Genomic DNA, 17,406 nt, shown 5'->3' with positions numbered 1-17,406 from the left:
AGCACAGAACGCGTGTGTTGCATTAATCATAAATACACAATTAAATGAAATATGTAACGCTTATACCACATGAAGAACAATTATAAACAAAACACAACCTACCTCGAACGACGGTTAGCCACGCGGGGTTGTCACCGGAACTACGCCAAAAAACGGGTACATCGTTGTCGTCTGTAGTCTCCTCGGGGTTGGAGAATATCCTATTGACCATCTGACCTGTGCCCGGAATGCTTTTGCCGATGTTTATGGAGTTGCCAACTATATAACATTCAAGCTTTATACTATAATACGTGTTATATGCAACAAGCACGGACTTTAAAAAAATAAAGTTAAACGTTGGTTGTGTAGTTGTATGGCGTGTTTGAAGATGGCCTACACGAGATCACATCAGAAAAAACAATAAAAAGGCGTCAAATGTCACGCGTGTTGTCCTTTTTTTGTTCTGAAGGATACCTTTTTTCTAGTTTTCGTGTTAGCGAATTTAAAGATAATCAACATGACAACCTGTCAGAAAACGATTGTCAGAACGACAAAAAGGTCGACAAATGGCAATATTGTCGTATAAACGCTATTTCTTTTTGTTGTTCAGCCAACAGGCAAGGACGATATTGCACAACTCAGTAACCATACATATTATTACAAAGACAAGTGTTGTTCACCGTTTGATTTGCAGTGCATAGTTATATGCCTTCAATAATATAGTGACCAAAAGTTTGTTATATTGAGCCGACTTTATCATAACAATATAGTGAGTAATTTGTGAAAGCATGTAGACAAGTTCCAATGTGAGTGAATTCTCAAGTGTAGAAACCCACCTACTGATTTATTGCTTCTAGCCTATCAGGAATATATAGTATACGATCGTTAGGAATTTTCAAATGCTATTCTGTCAATCTGCTTATCTAAACAAACGGCAAGATTTAACACAGAAAACTAGTTTGGTAGTATAAGCATTCCGAACCATTTCTGATCATTCAATCGCATTTAATGTTTAATATGATAATGCATTTCAGCGTATCAAAACTTACGGCTGGAATCGAACGCAAAAGGCGGATTGACATCAGCGAAAAACGACAAAGAGACCGTTTTCGTAGCGGTTCCAGACGTGAAGCCAGAGTAGCCGAAGGTGTTGGTTCGGACACACGACACTGTGTAGTTGTAGGTCTCCCCTCGGTTGGCACAGTAATTACCTACGCTGCACGTGTCGCATAAGGGAGTGAGGCATTTCTTTTTGTGCACTGCATGAGTACCTGTTTGTTGGTAAGGAAATGAACGAAGACTCAAGATATGTTATTAATCGTCAACGCTGAACTTTATTTTCGATTTTCAAAGATTCGATGTCCTCCCTCCTTATATACAAATTCAGCATTACCTTTCAAAATGATATTCGAAAAAAAAAACACACACGTGCACAGAGTCATAGAACTTTGGGACATCGTTATACCCGTTTACCAGTTTGAATAGCGACGACACGAAAACAAAATAATTGCAAACAGCCTGTATCTGTAAGAACCCACAATAGAAACTGAATAATTAAACAAATACCATCAACATAGAAGAAGTTGTAGGTGTCAGTTACAGCGCAGCTATCGCAGACGTGAGATTGGGCGCAGGTGTACACCGAGAAGCACTGGTACGAGATGTCGCATGTGCCCGTGATGGTCCAAAGCAGCTTATCGATGTCAGTGTTTTCGTGCAGACTATCGTTAGACGGATTGTTCGTAATGGACATGTGATCTAAAACAGAATAAGTATTTGAGACTTTGGTCTAATCGTTGGGTTAAACACCTTTTTACCGCCTCGGTCTTACGCTGTTGCTACTGTGCAGATTTAACAACTGCACGTTTACACGCACGTATAAACATTGAATCAAATGTGCTTGGTCTCGTACGTGGCCGACACAGTCCCGTCCGGGCGTCTGTATTCTCGTGATATGACGTCGTATGCTGAACACTGGTCACCGTGTTGTAATATAGGAACAATTGACACGTTTAAATCTTCATATGTATATGGCAAATGACGAACTTCTAGCAATCAATTATTAACCAAAAATAAACAAAACAAAACAGGTGTTCAAAATGTTCTGGAAGTGATGCAAATGAAACATGAGTCGTTAAACAAACACATGTATAGTAGCGACATTAATATGCATGTCATTATTAATAACACGTCTTGACGAAACACGGGTAAAATCCGTGTATAAAAAATAAGAAGTAGAGATAAAGGCTATTTTAAACAGTCGCAAGACTATCGTGTGATTTTAAATAAATGCAGTGCGCTAACAAATTTGGATAGTCAGTGTTTGGCACGTTGTCTGATGACGTCTGTTCTCAGCGCACATGACAATGCTCATGGAGGTAGCAGTCTCCGAGGTCAATGATGACGTCACCTTGATTTCACCAGTTGCTGCAAACAAACAACGTAAGCAATACAATTAAAAACGAGATTTAATACGCTAAATACTGACATTGAATGTTTTTATTATTTAAATATAAACACAATGAAACGATAGCGGCGTCAGAATGAGCGCTGTCATAAGCATCACATGATCCTTTATTGAAGACACGTAGCCAAATTCCAGAAAACCCGTAGTCATGCATAACAATTATACATGTAAACAAACATGACGAAAACTTAGGTCTTTGTCTTGGATATCGGAATGAAAGGTAGACCTGTTTGTCTTGAATCAGATTAATATGTAGACCGATTTATGGGATCTTGAACCCCCTATTTGCTGCTTCTATATTAAGAACGCATGTAAATGTTTATGTAGAACATATTTATACCATCCGTTTTATCGTGTGGTTTTAAGTTAAAAGTTATTTCGATTAAACGGAATATATTGTTGTGGTGCCTTTGAAATTTTGCACTTGCTGCACGCGATACCGCTATCAAGCATACACTATAAAGGAAGCGTCTTTGTTCTCTGTTTTAATTTCGGAATATAACATCATAGTAATCATTTCCCCGAAAGTCGAATAGCTATATAATTGGAAAATCTTTTTTTTCAAATTGCTTAAATCTGTTTTCAAAAGACTCAAATTCGAATGTTCAATTAGATAAATACAAATAGAAAGAATCATCATTTGACATGTTTTGCAATTGCAGATATTTAATCGTTAAATCCCACGAACGCCAGCTAACGAATAAAACATCAGTGTTGGCAATATAATTGTCGTATTTATATATAATTAGTGGTAGTTTTCAGCATTAGAGACGAGAAATCCACTTACTTTTGTTTCGAATCCTATTTATTGCTTGTTACTCATAGTCACACAGACCGAACGATAATGTTTTTTCATATGTTACCGAAAGCACGGAACGCATGTTTTGCATTAAAGATAAATACACAATGAAATGAAATATGGAACGCCTATACCACATGAAGCACAATTATCAACAAATCACAGCCTACCTCGAACGACGGTTAGCCACGCAGGGTTGTCACCGGAACTACGCCAAAAAACGGGTACATCGTTGTCATCTGTGGTCTCCTCCGGATTGGAGAAGATCCTATTGACCATCTGACCTGTGCCCGGAATGCCTTTGCCAATGTTTATGGAGTTGCCAACTAAACAACATTCAATCATTATACTATCATATATGCAACAGGCACAGCCTTTATACAAACTGTTAAACGTTTACGTCTAGATGGAAAATGGTTTGAAATTGAGAGGGTCATAAATACTCGTATATACAAAACGTGCGCAGAATTTATACAAACTGTTAAACGTTTACGTCTTGTTATATACAGCCTTTATACAAACTGTTAAACGTTTACGTCTAGTTGGAAAATGGTTTAAAATTTAGAGGGTCATAAATACTAGTATATACAAAACATGCACAGGCTTTATACAAACTGTTAAACGTTTACGTCTAGATGGAAAATGGTATATACGCAACACGCGCAGACTTTATACAAAATGTTAAACGTTTGCGTCTAGTTGTATAATGGTTTAAAGTTCAGATGGTCGTAGTTAGCCCCAACCCAACACAGATTCAATCAACGTGTATTGTACTAGTATATAACACACGAGCATTTATAAAAACGGTTAAACGTATACGTGAAATGGTGTAATGGTTTAAAGCCCAGATGGTCGTAGTTATCCAGCATTGAACGAACAGTCAATATTAAATAGAAATTCGTTTATAAAGTCGGTTCAGGGTATATGGGTAAGATTGCAAATATCTCATAGTAAATACATTTTTATAGCGCGTAGCCTATAACGATATAGCATACGATCGTTTGGAATTTTAAAATGTCATTCTGTTCATCTGCTTATCTCAATAAACGGTAAGATTTAACACAGAAAACAAGTAAGGGTGCATAAGCATCCCGAACCATTTCTGACACCCGATATGACTCGAGTTAGTCTGTTCAACAGGCCTTAGGTTAACGGAGTTAGCCTGTACGGACAGGCAATGGTATTACCATCATACCATTTGGTATGGGGTTAGCTTCTAGATAACCTAGCTCAAAGATCTATAAATAAATAGTCTATTTATAGATAACGAAGGAAAAGGGATTAGGCTACGCACGGACTCTAGATTACACTCCGTGGGCTACGGTATCTCGATCTTCTCGATTATTTATTTAAAATAATGAAAGAAAAACGCCTTTTTAGGTCTCAAACCAATAAAGAATGGAAATATTGGTTATAAATTTATATTTTATGCAATACATTTAGAACATTTTAAGATTAAATATATTGCACACTGATAGTGAATAGATTAATAATTTTTAAAAACACTGGGGATTTGTTTGTAGTTCAATTATATTAAAGTATGAAAAACCAAAAATAATAATCAATAATTGTAAACAGAACAGGGTTTCATTCAATCATTTATTTATGTATTAATGTATTTATTTATGTATTAATGTGTTGAATATGATAATGCATGTCAGCGTCAACTTACTACTGGAATCGTACGCAAAAGGCGGATTGACATCAGCGAAAAACGACAGGGAGACCGTTTTCGTAGCGGTTCCAGAAGTGAAGCCAGAGTAGCCGAAGGTGTTTGTTCGGATACACGACACTGTGTAGGTGTAGGTCTCCCCTCGGTCGGCGCAGTAATTACCTACGCTGCACGTGTCGCATAAGGGAGTGAGGCATTCCTTTTTGTGCACTGCATGGGTACCTGTTTGGTGGTAAGGAAATGGACGAAGACTCAACATATGTTATTAATCGTCAACGCTGAACTTGATTTTCGATGTTTAAAGATTCAATATTCTCCCTCCTTATATACAAATTCAGCCTTACCTTTCAAAATGATATTCGTAAAAAAACACACATGCACAGAGTCATAGAACTTTGGGACATTGTTATACCCGTTTACCAGTTTGAATAGCGACGACACGAAAACGAAATAATTGCAAACAGCCTGTATCTGTAAGAACCCACAATAGAAACTGAATAATTAAACAAATACCATCAACATAGAAGAAGTTGTAAGTGTCAGTTACAGCGCAGCTATCGCAGACGTGAGATTGGGCGCAGGTGTACACCGAGAAGCACTGGTACGAGATGTCGCATGTGCCCGTGATGGTCCAAAGCAGCTTATCGATGTCAGTGTTTTCGTGCAGACTAACGATAGACGGATTGTTCGTAATGGACATGTGATCTAAAACAGAATAAGTATTTGAGACTTTGGTCTAATCGTTGGGTTAAACACCTTTTTACCGCCTCGGTCTTACGCTGTTGCTATTGTGCAGATTTAACAACTGCACGTTTACACGCACGTATAAACATTGAATCAAACGTGCTTGGTCTCGCACGTGGCCGACACAGTCCCGTCCGGGTGTCTGTATTCTCGTGAAATGACGTCGTTTGCTGAACACTGGTCACCGTGTTGTAATATAGGAACAATTGACACGTTTAAATCTTCATATGTACCCGGTATATGGCAAATGACGAACTTTTAACAATCAATTATTAACCAAAAATAAACAAAACAAAACAGGTGTTCAAAATGTTCTGGAAGTGATGCAAATGAAAAATGAGTCGTTAAACAAACACATGCATAATAGCGAAATTAAAATGCATGTCATTATTAATAACACGTCTTGACAAATTACGAGTAAAATCCGTGTATTAAAAATAAGAAGTAGAGATAAAGGCTATTTTAATCAGTTGCAAGACTATCGTGTGATTCTAAATAAATGCAGTGCGCTTACAAATTTGGATAGTCAGTGTTTGGCACGTTGTCTGATGACGTCTGTTCTCAGCGCACATGACAATGCTCATGGAGGTAGCAGTCTCCGAGGTCAATGATGACGTCACCTTGATTTCACCAGTTGCTGCCAAAACAAACAACGTAAAGCAATAAAATTAAAAACGAGATTTGATACGCTAAATACTGTCATTGAATGTTTTTATGATTTAAATATAAACACAATGAAACGATAGCGGCGTCAGAATGAGCGCTATCATAAGCATCACATGATCCTTTATTGAAGACACGTTGCCAAATTCCAGAAAACCCGTAGTTATGCTTAAACAATTATACACGTAAACAAACATAACGAAAACTTAGGTCTTTGTCTTGGATATCGGAATGAAAGATAGGCCTGTTTGTCTTGAATCAGATTAATATGTAGACCGATTTATGGGAGCTTGAACCCCATATTTGATGCTTCTTTATTAAGAACGCATGTAAATGTTTATGTAGAACATATTTATACCGTCCGTTTTATCGTGTGGTTTTAAGTTAAAAGTTATTTCGATTAAACGGAATATATTGTTGTGGTGCCTTTGCAATTTTGCACTTGCTGCACGCGATACCGCTATCAAGCATACACTATAAAGGAAGCGTCTTTGTTCTCTGTTTTAATTTCGGAATATAACATCATAGCAATCATTTCCCCGAAAGTCGAATAGCTATATAATTGGATTTTTTTTTTTTCAAATTGCTTAAATCTGTTTTCAAAAGACCCAAATTCAAATGTTCAATTAAATAAATACAAATAGAAAGAATCATCATTTGACATGTTTTGCAATTGCAGATATTTAATCGTTAAATCCCACGAACGTCAGCTAACGAATAAAACATCAGTGTTGGCAATATTATTGTCGCATTTATATATAATTAGTGGTAGTTTTCAGCATTAGAGACGAGAAATCCACTTAATTTTGTTTCGAATCCTATTTATAACCTGTTACTCATAGTCACACAGACCGAACGATAATGTTTTTACATATGTTACCGAAAGCACGGAACGCATGTTTTGCATTACAGATAAATACACAATGAAATGAAATATGGAACGCCTGTACTACATGAAGCCCAATTATCAACAAATCATAGCCTACCTCGAACGACGGTTAGCCACGCAGGGTTGTCACCGGAACTACGCCAAAAAACGGGTACATCGTTGTCATCTGTGGTCTCCTCCGGATTGGAGAAGATCCTATTGACCATCTGACCTGTGCCCGGAATGCCTTTGCCAATGTTTATGGAGTTGCCAACTAAACAACATTCAATCATTATACAATCATATATGCAACAAGCATAGCCTTTATACAAACTGTTAAACGTTTACGTCTAGATGGAAAATGGTTTAAAATTGAGAGGGTCATAAATACTCGTATATACAAAACATGCACAGACTTTTTACAAACTGTTAAACGTTTACGTCTAGTTATATACAGCCTTTATACAAACTGTTAAACGTTTACGTCTAGTTGGAAAATGGTTTAAAATTTAGAGGGTCATAAATACTAGTATATACAAAACATGCACAGGCTTTATACAAACTGTTAAACGTTTACGTCTAGATGGAAAATGGTATATACGCAACACGCACAGACTTTATACAAAATGTTAAACGTTTGCGTCTAGTTGTATAATGGTTTAAAGTTCAGATGGTCGTAGTAAGCCCCAACCCAACACAGATTCAATCAACGTGTATTGTACTAGTATATAACAAACGAGCATTTATAAAAACGGTTAAACGTATACGTGAAATGGTGTAATGGTTTAAAGCCAAGATGGTCGTAGTTATCCAGCATTGAACGAACAGTCAATATTAAATAGAAATTCGTTTATAAAGTCGGTTCAGGGTATATGGGTTAGATTGCAATATCTCATAGTAAATACATTTTTATTGCGCGTAGCCTATAACGATATAGCATACGATCGTTTGGAATTTTCAAATGTTATTCTGTCCATCTGCTTATCTCAATAAACGGTAAGATTTAACACAGAAAAACTAGTAAGGGTGTATAAGCATCCGGAACCATTTCTGACACCCGATATGATGCGAGTTAGTCTGTTCAACAGGCCTTAGGTTAACGGAGTTAGCCTGTACGGACAGGTAATGGTATTACCATCATACCATTTGGTATGGGGTTAGCCTCTAGATAACCTAGCTCAAAGATCTATAAATAAATAGTCTATTTATAGATAACGAAGGAAAAGGGATTAGGCTACGGTATCTCGATCTTCTCGATTATTTATTAAAAATAATGAAAGAAAAACGCCTTTTTAGGTCTTAAACCAAAAATTAATGGTAATGTTGGTTATAAATTTATATTTTATGCAATAAATTTAGAACATTTTAAGATAAAATATATTGCATGAAATACCAAAAATAATAATCAATAATTGTAAACTGAACAGGGTTTCATTCAATCATATATTTATGTATTAATGTATTTATTTATGTATTAATGTGTTCAATATGATAATGCATGTCAGCGTCAACTTACTACTGGAATCGTACGCAAAAGGCGGATTGACATCAGCGAAAAACGACAGGGAGACCGTTTTCGTAGCGGTTCCAGAAGTGAAGCCAGAGTAGCCGAAGGTGTTGGTTCGGACACACGACACTGTGTAGGTGTAGATCTCCCCTTGGTTGGCGCAGTAATTACTTACGCTGCACGTGTCGCATAAGGGAGTGAGGCATTCTTTTTTGTACACGGTATGAGTACCTGTTTAATGGTAAGAAAATGAATGAAGACTCAAAAATGTTATTGTTCGACAACGATGAACGTGATCTTTGAGTTTTAAGATTCCGTTCGATGTATTAAAATATGAATTGTTTCTGTCCCATAACATTTAACCAGTTTCTACGCATAGCATATTCTTAGAAACTTCACCTTTATTATGGTGGCGTGTTAAACCGATATATAGCTTTTACAGCTTTATAACATAAATGGACGTTGGGGATACGATTTGTAAATATTGACAAACAGAAACGGTACTTTTGTTTTAATATTTTCGATTTCATGCGCACGAGATTTGTGGAATGTGGATTCTGAAATGGATATAGTAAAAAGCACTATAATACAATACATGTAAATAATGATGCGCATTCAATGTATAATTTTAAAAATAATTAAACCAGAAACAAACAATACAATAACCTTAAACTTGTTCATGTTAAAATCAGACTAGTTATTGAATATCGCAGATAAATAGTACCACTCATTGCGAAGAAGTTCTGTGTATTGCTGACTGTACACGAGTCACAGTCTTCTTGGGCAGAGCACGTGAATCCTCCGCACGTGTACGAGATGTCACACTTCGCGGTGATAGTCCACAGATTCTTGAGCGCGTCTGTGTTCTCGTGCAGGGACGTTATGGCCGGTGAGTTGCTAACGTAGCTGTCATCTAAATGAACAAACTGATATGTCCACTTAAGTAAAACCCATTCGTATCAATACATAATTATTGAAACTCGGTCCTTATTATTACGCGTTCTTTTGCTAACAGTTCGTTATAATAAAGTAAGTGACAATGCTTGTAAAGTGTATTTACATAATGCATGTATCACTCATTCGAACAATAAATACACATTTACATTTAAACATTTTGTATGCGAATTTTAATTTATCATATTTTCTATATAGTACTCGAGCTCACAAGCCCAAATATGTACAGAATGGTTATGTCATGATATTTAATGCCTACCCAAAGATATCATACAATTATTAAACAAATATGCGGATCAGAGTGCTTTTCCATGCATGGTTTCATACTTCCTAGCTTTTGTAAAAGCATTTACTTCCATTCATCGAACATTACAAACACAACAATGCGCACTTCGGAAAATCATAGACAACAAACATAATCACAATATGACCTGGCTAAACAAATGGAAAATGAGTGATCTGTACGAGACTTTGAAAATATTATTATATAAAATCCTAAGTTAAAATATATTTAAGGCGGACAGCAGTTGCGAATTTACATACATGTATATTAAAACGGTATGAGAACTTACACACTGTGATGCTCAACGTCGCACATGTCGTCTTGGAGCGTCGGTTCCGGGCGCAATACACTTTACTGTATGTACCCGCAGAGGTCGAAACACTGCTGGTCACTTGGATATTGCCATTTGCTGATCAAGAAAGCGATACGCATTTGATTCGTGGTTAACGCCGAAACGATCGGGTAAACTTATATTGAGTGATGATTGACTATTTAGATCTAATAATCAATAAGTCAATTCATGTAATACACGTATTCGTCGATCAATAAATTCACAATCTATAAAAAGATAAGTTTCTTAAATATATACATATAAATACATGTATTATGATCATCTATTTATTGTTTTTAATATAAATATTGAAAGAAAGAGTTATTTGATACCAAATGTTAAAAGTCCAGACACGCCATCGGTAAAAGAAAAGACTTCAGCATCCGCTGGTACTTTATTAATTCCATGAAAGAGAGTGTCTAAAGATCGACCAACTTACATGATCCAAGGGATAACCACGAGAAACTATCGGCACTGTAGAAGGTCACAAAGTCGTTGTCTAACGAGGTGTCTTCGGGATTGGACACGATTGCGTTGACAAGGTTGCCATTGCCCGCAATACTTCGTCCAAGTTGTATACTTGGTCCAGCTATTATATAAAATGTATAATTAAGTTCGACTGTGAGTTCACCTGTTCTATGTGCAATTCATACTTCCTGGATTTTAATTTACAACAGCTAACGTTGTTATTTGGTTGCAAAGATAATTTATTATTATGTTTTTTTTTTCGGAACGGTCAGCTCAAAGTAATGGGGGTTAAACAGGTTTTAAGGAGCACAGAAACTTTCATGTGGCTCATAGGTTTTCAAAAACATTTAATGATGTATAAAACGTACCATCGTAGCATAACAATGCACATCAACAAGCATTTCACTAATTTTAATAAAATTAAATAATTATTAAGGGAGGCCACTCTTTCCCGGTTGCGAAATCTCGATTAAGATAGTCCGCCCCTTTTAGCGCCCTTTAAGTCGTTAGTTAGTATTTATCCGGAGCGGACGTTTGTTTTTAAAAGAAAATTCGGTTCAATGTTAGAAACATTTAAACCTTTTCGTTGTATTCGTGCAAACAAGAACAACATAATTCTAGACGCCACGACATGAAAATAAAACAACTATACATTTTACAACTTGTATTTGTCGTATTTGATTAAAAGAAGATTGCGAGACATAGCCGACAACGCATCCTAATGTATAAAGAAACTTTATAACAGTTTCAGCGCCATACATTAAGCTTCTGGCAAGCGTTATAAGAAGTGTTTTTTTCTCTCAATATTTTGCTATTTGTATTTGTAAGGGACCTTTTCACAGATTTTGGCATGTATTGAAATTTATCATTAAATGCTTTATGCTGATAAATGTAGACATTGATCTAAAAAGCTCCAGTAAAAAAAACGAAAATAAAATAAAAGAAAGAAAAAAGTAACCCTCAATTGGGCTCAAACCACTGACCTCTGGAGTAAAAATCTATTGCTTAGACCACTCGACCATCCTTGCTCATAAACTGAGTGACGTATTTTATACTTTATATAAGCAATCCTCGTAGTGTCACAAAATATAACGACGACAACTGAACTCTTCAAATTATACAATCGTTTCGCGTTGCGACACATTACAATTTTCAGGTTTTTAAATCGTCAAAAGATGCATATAATGCATATTATAGGGCATGGTAAATGTTCAGTATTACTGCTTCCTCACAGATATCATAACTACAATGAAAATTTGCGAATCTGAAACCACTTTTTGTTAATAAATTTTCTCAATTTTCCAAAACGTGAAAAGATCCCCTTAAATAGCTTAAAGTGTACATATACATAAGTCTTAGCATGTAAATCGTTGACAAGTGTGTAAGCGGCATGCGCAGAAATTCAACATCAGCATTTTTGTAATGTATACCATATAGCATACGTATACATAACAAATATATATATATATCGTTTCTTCATTATGTTTTATATTTAGATTCTATATATGTTTAAATATTGCAAATATACAGTTTCCTGATTCCTAATTTAATTGTGTAATCAACCAATCAGCATCATTACCGCTATATGTGAAGGGCGGATCAATGTCATCTACGAATGTGAGCGTGTACGTTCCTGTTGCAGTGTCTGACGAGAAGCTAGCGTAACCGTTGTCGTTTGTTGCGCTGCAACTCACAGTGTATTTATAATTTCCAGCATTTGGGCATGCGTTGTATGCGTTGCAACTTGTGCACAAGGGCGTGCTGCAACTTTTTTTGTACACGGTGTTATCTGACGTAGAAAACAAAATAAACGTAGGTCATGCGTTCACGTCTGTTAAAACCTTGTTGCAAAGTATTGAATTTTGAAAATGGATACAAACGCAAAAAATATATATTGCAACAATAAATTAAATAAAAGATCACTATCGTTTAAAAAGAGCACTGCAGAAAACACTACGCTAAGGAAAACATTTTGGAAATTGAGTATTATCTTACATACATTTTGTTTAAGAAAAAGGAGTGTTATTAAAGCATACATTGCCGACGGAGCATGGGTCGTATGATATAGGGCGTTGTAGAGCTAGAAACACACACACACACACACAAAAGTTGCTCACCGATTAATTCAAACATGCCGTAAGTATCGCTGATAGAGCAAGAGTTGCAAGTCACAGTGGCGGTGCAAGTCTGAGACTGAGAGCACAGGTACGTACACGGTCCGTAACTTATATCAGAACTGCGGCGCTGTACCGCATGCATTATTTGGTCTGTAGGTTGTTGCGGGTCTGTAATGTCTGGATTCGGGTCTATAATGACTGGCGTTCTGTAATGTATAAACGGGACATAGAAATACAGACGAGCTGGTTGAAACAAGAAGTTCGTTAACATTCTAAGGTGTTATTAGAAACAAATGACTCAACTGTAGAGGCACATACACAAAAGTACAAAATACAAAATTAACAGAAAACATTCTTTCAACCGTGTTTTAAATGCATGCCGCTGTTTAACTATAACATTTAAAAACATTGAAGTTATTGGTTAAGTAAAAAGACGAGTTCTTCTCAAAGAATCGATTCTTAACCGGACAAAAAGTTAAACGCTTAAACGTAAACCCTCTGTATCTTATAGGTAAACCAGATAACTGGTTGCGCATTCAACGTATCACTTGTCAGCTGTCAATCAAAGGATCAAATAAGAACGCGATCAATACATCAAATATCGATTTTTAATATAACGGCATCCCCTTACCAGCGCCGTATCGCCTCCATTTTTATCCACAAAACACAGAGTGATGTATTATTCGAATAAACGTTTCATTTAAGATTTGTACGTTCATGTCAATTGGCCTTTTTAAGCAAAATTCGTGTAATATTTTACAATAATGTTATTTGATGTTACAGAGAATTTCGCTTTCTGGTTTAGCCCAAGTCTTATGACAGTCAAAATGTGTTTGCATGTTAACTCTTGACCGTTGAACAATATATATTCAGTTTGCCAGGAAAATAGTCCACTGCGTATGACGTTATAATCGCCTAACACAGCTCTCCTTCATTCTTTACATAGATGGTGACGTCACTACATTATTGTCACCTCTATACTAAGACGCATCACATTCCCTTGGTTTGAGGAATTATGCTTCCGCCAAAGTAGTTCTGCGTAGGAATGAAAATGTTAATAATGAAAGAAAAGTAGTTTTTATTGTGTGTTTAAAACAAAACGTTGTTTGAAGAAATGTTATTTAATTATGTTTAAATGTGATTTTGAATCTCTATTACGACTGATAGCGATTATCAGAAGCACGATTACCTGACCTACTATCGCTTTCACTTTTCACTCTTTACGTGCTACCCACAATTCCTTTCGCGTTAGTACACAGGTCAGTAAGACCGGTGTGTACACAATGAGCTCTCCTTAAAGGTCGTTGAAAGACTGAATAGGCTACCGAAAATTGCCAGTTTGCTATAGATAACACAGTTTGACTTAAATTTTCTATCGAAAAGTATTGTGCTAAGATGTTCCATTTATAAGAAACAAAGACATTTGTATATACCCGCTTCATGCGAAAATTGGTCTTATGTCATATGCGGCTAGCGTAGCTATGGTTCACTGAACGCATCTCGCAGCAGGTCAGAAGATACCTAATGAGACCACGAAACCTTGCGTGATTTATAGCGGACAGCGCAGCGCCTGACCAGACTACGCAAATGCTCAGACATGGCTTTAGCTACGCTAACAAACGCGCCAAGAGCCATTTTCGCATATCGCGGCTCTAAAAGATTATTTGAATGTGTCAACAAAAAAGTTTGTTAATCCAATGTTAAAATACCATATATTTCGATGGTGAAAAAAACAACCTCATAATAAGCAATAAGAGGACGGAAATGCTGGATCTCTCGTATTATCATTTTTATTTACGAAAATGTACGTATTTTGAATACACGTTCAATTAATAACACACATTTCATGCGGTGAATATGCAAATGACAAATGACAAAAACAACAACAACAACAATTTAAATATTTTTAAACTAAATGTTTAAAACGTTTTTCTAACTTTATTTCAAAGTCAGGAGATTATATTTTAGCGCTTCCGATCGACAAAATCGCCAATGGCGTTTGAATCTGTAAGCTGGCGATTAAAGTTGAAAACGTAAAAGAAATCAAGGTTACTCTATAACTGTAATAGTTTTCCATAGTTTAAAAGAGCTCGGTCAGCAGCTGGAGCGTGCACGTCGCGACCGGGGCGAGAGTCACCCGCAGAAGATTTTCTTGAAGACTACGAAGAATAGCCAAGCGCAATGGTAGTTGTCCGTAGGTGGATAGTGGTTTCACTACATTGTCTGAAGAAGGTCAGATAAGGGAAATTCTGCTGGCGGGATGAGCGAGTACCGTCATCCCTCGACCCGGATGTCCTCTCCCACTGACTTCGCTGATTCCCAGCTTGGAAGATCGCCAAGCGGAATGGTAATTGTCCGTAGTCCATAGTGGTTTCACTACATACCGTCCCGGAAGAGGGATGGTAGCAGAGGAGGTGGCAGCGTAGAGGACGGGCGGGGCATACCTTGGGCATTGATACAGGCCAGGATTTCGAGGGGGTAGCCCTATGAAGATAATAAAAGTATCCAAGGACGGCGGTACTTAGTACGCTCAACGTGCTAGGGAAACCGTTCTGGGTTTTGGGACGACAGCTTGTGGCGTCAAAAGAGGCCATAAAATCGGCGCAGCGCGCGAGGAGCGGGAAGAAGGTCTTTTTTTAATTGTCAGCACTCCCTTATCGGAGTAACCTTTTTCTTTTAAATGAAATCAGACATGAATTTTCTTTAAATTGTCTACCAGTGCTCATTAAGGTCTCATTGGCCACCGTGCACTGATCTATTTGGATCAAGATTATTTCGTTGGCGAATACACGGGTAGCCGAGGTAAATTTGACCTACTTTGGCTCAAACTTAAATATGTTTCCCTGAAAGGTCACATGGGCAAGTCTGCAAATAATGTAGTCGTGAAGTCTCAGCGATGACCTGTAAATAAACTTATGAAATACACACACACTTTAAAGGAGCACTATGTACCTTTTTCAACGCGTAATCGCCATAAACGCCCCATGGGGTAATAGATAAACCACTGATAAGAGATAGCATGACGAACTTATCGAATATTCAAGCCACATTACAGATTCATGTGTGCTGACACTGATGCGTAACTAGAAATCCTCATGTTACTTTCTAGTCGATAAACTGTTATTTTCGCCGTCCAATTGGTTCCGAAAATGCTTATGAGGGCGGGGTTAACTGACGACTATTAGTATTATTTTTGATTGAAGTCGTCAACGAAGTAAGCGTTTACCGCAGATTCTTTAACAAATAATTACAGTTTTACCATTTACGTGATATAAAACGGTAATTAATACAAAACATTAACGACAATGTCGGGCATCATCATCACATCTTTTAATTGTAAACATATAGTTACTTATGAAAAATTAAAAGCAAATTGTGAGCAATTGAATCCTTATGGCGAGACAGTTGTGAAAAAATAACCTTTAAGGAATCTACGCAGTAGCAATTAAATTGCAGTACATGTATATTTCGATTTCCTATAGCCATATGTGTTTTCTGATTTAAGTCCCTTCGTACGCATCTAAAAAGAAAGTGTTTTTTTATAAGAGAGCGAAATTTTCGACGTCGTCTGTCAAGTTCCACGCATAAAAATCGTGGGTGCTGCAACAGACCAGGTGCTGTAACTAAATATAGACGTGCAATTCAGTACATGTAGTATTTTATTATGGAAATTTTAAATCGGAATTAATGCACACGATGAGAACGTATTAACTAATGGAAACTATAGAAAACATACGTCAATTTTCGACTAATACATTGCAGACGATGGTACGCTCGTAAAAAAATATTGCTGACGGGAGGGATGGGGGGGGGGGAATCCGGTAAGAAATTATGAGAGATTGTAAATGAATGTAATATTCTTCCTCGATGTTTTTTTTGTGCAAAATCTCACCACTGTAAACAATTAAAGTAAATTCCATTGGTGATTGGAGTTTTCGTGGCCGTTCGTTTGGCCTACGTTAAAAAGTCGGACTTCATGTCCTGTGACTGTAATACTAAATAGATACAAAGAGCGAATAACTGCAGTACCTTCAGCGATTTGATCTTATCATCTTATCTTTAGGTCACTCAACTTGGTGGACCGAGCGATCGAAATGTGTTATCTTATACTTACAGACAATCGTCGCAATTCGATGGCAAGACCGAGTAATATCCACATTTTTTGATACACCACTCTGAACAGTCCCACGAAGTTTCGCACTGGGCGGAAATCGTCCAGAGATTCATCTTGTCGTCCGTGTTCACGTGCAGAGATGTGGTGTGGGGAGAGCTGGTGAATTGGGCTCCATCTGTAAGACAAAAACGCAAGTAGTCGCCGCGATTTGTATTGAACACCCCTCGGCTGTTTTGTCAGGTAGTAGCGTTATAGCGAGTACCGGTATAAACGAATTAAAAATTAACATTAAAAACTACATATGATTATGATTCGTGTATGTTAAATAAAATTATTAAACAGTATTTATATGGTTTCATCAATTATATATTTTATAATTAAATTAAATTTAGAAAGAGCAAGTTAACGACACGTTTACTCGTTTTTGTTGGAGAACAAAA

At 36.8% G+C, this 17,406-nt stretch overlaps 1 protein-coding gene across 4 annotated transcripts in view; it reads right to left on the bottom strand.

Annotated features, from left to right (window-relative positions):
- The window catches only part of LOC127852223 (uncharacterized), a 56,957-nt gene extending 39,882 nt beyond the window's left edge, over positions 1-17,075 (bottom strand). Inside the window, exons 1-16 of one of the 4 annotated variants that reach the window (XM_052386107.1) lie at positions 16,967-17,075; positions 12,853-13,058; positions 12,315-12,524; positions 10,707-10,856; positions 10,226-10,345; positions 9,424-9,612; positions 8,709-8,930; positions 7,311-7,466; positions 6,176-6,298; positions 5,431-5,622; positions 4,918-5,139; positions 3,416-3,571; positions 2,284-2,406; positions 1,546-1,737; positions 1,029-1,250; positions 103-258 (exon numbers count right to left, since the gene is read on the bottom strand). In XM_052386107.1, the coding sequence (XP_052242067.1) occupies positions 103-258; positions 1,029-1,250; positions 1,546-1,737; positions 2,284-2,406; positions 3,416-3,571; positions 4,918-5,139; positions 5,431-5,622; positions 6,176-6,298; positions 7,311-7,466; positions 8,709-8,930; positions 9,424-9,612; positions 10,226-10,345; positions 10,707-10,856; positions 12,315-12,524; positions 12,853-12,994 (2,575 nt within the window). In that variant the 5' untranslated portion in view covers positions 12,995-13,058; positions 16,967-17,075. The remainder of the gene's footprint in view (positions 1-102; positions 259-1,028; positions 1,251-1,545; positions 1,738-2,283; positions 2,407-3,415; positions 3,572-4,917; positions 5,140-5,430; positions 5,623-6,175; positions 6,299-7,310; positions 7,467-8,708; positions 8,931-9,423; positions 9,613-10,225; positions 10,346-10,706; positions 10,857-12,314; positions 12,525-12,852; positions 13,059-16,966) is intronic. The other 3 variants (XM_052386108.1, XM_052386110.1, XM_052386109.1) reach the window with 3 other exon arrangements.
- Between the last annotated feature and the right edge of the window lie 331 nt (positions 17,076-17,406).

Source organism: Dreissena polymorpha, chromosome 12 (assembly GCF_020536995.1).
Source record: "Dreissena polymorpha isolate Duluth1 chromosome 12, UMN_Dpol_1.0, whole genome shotgun sequence".
NCBI classification, from domain to species: Eukaryota; Metazoa; Mollusca; class Bivalvia; order Myida; family Dreissenidae; genus Dreissena; species Dreissena polymorpha.
The sequence above is the reverse complement of the archived record's forward strand: the minus strand, read 5'-3'. Positions and strand labels throughout refer to the sequence as shown.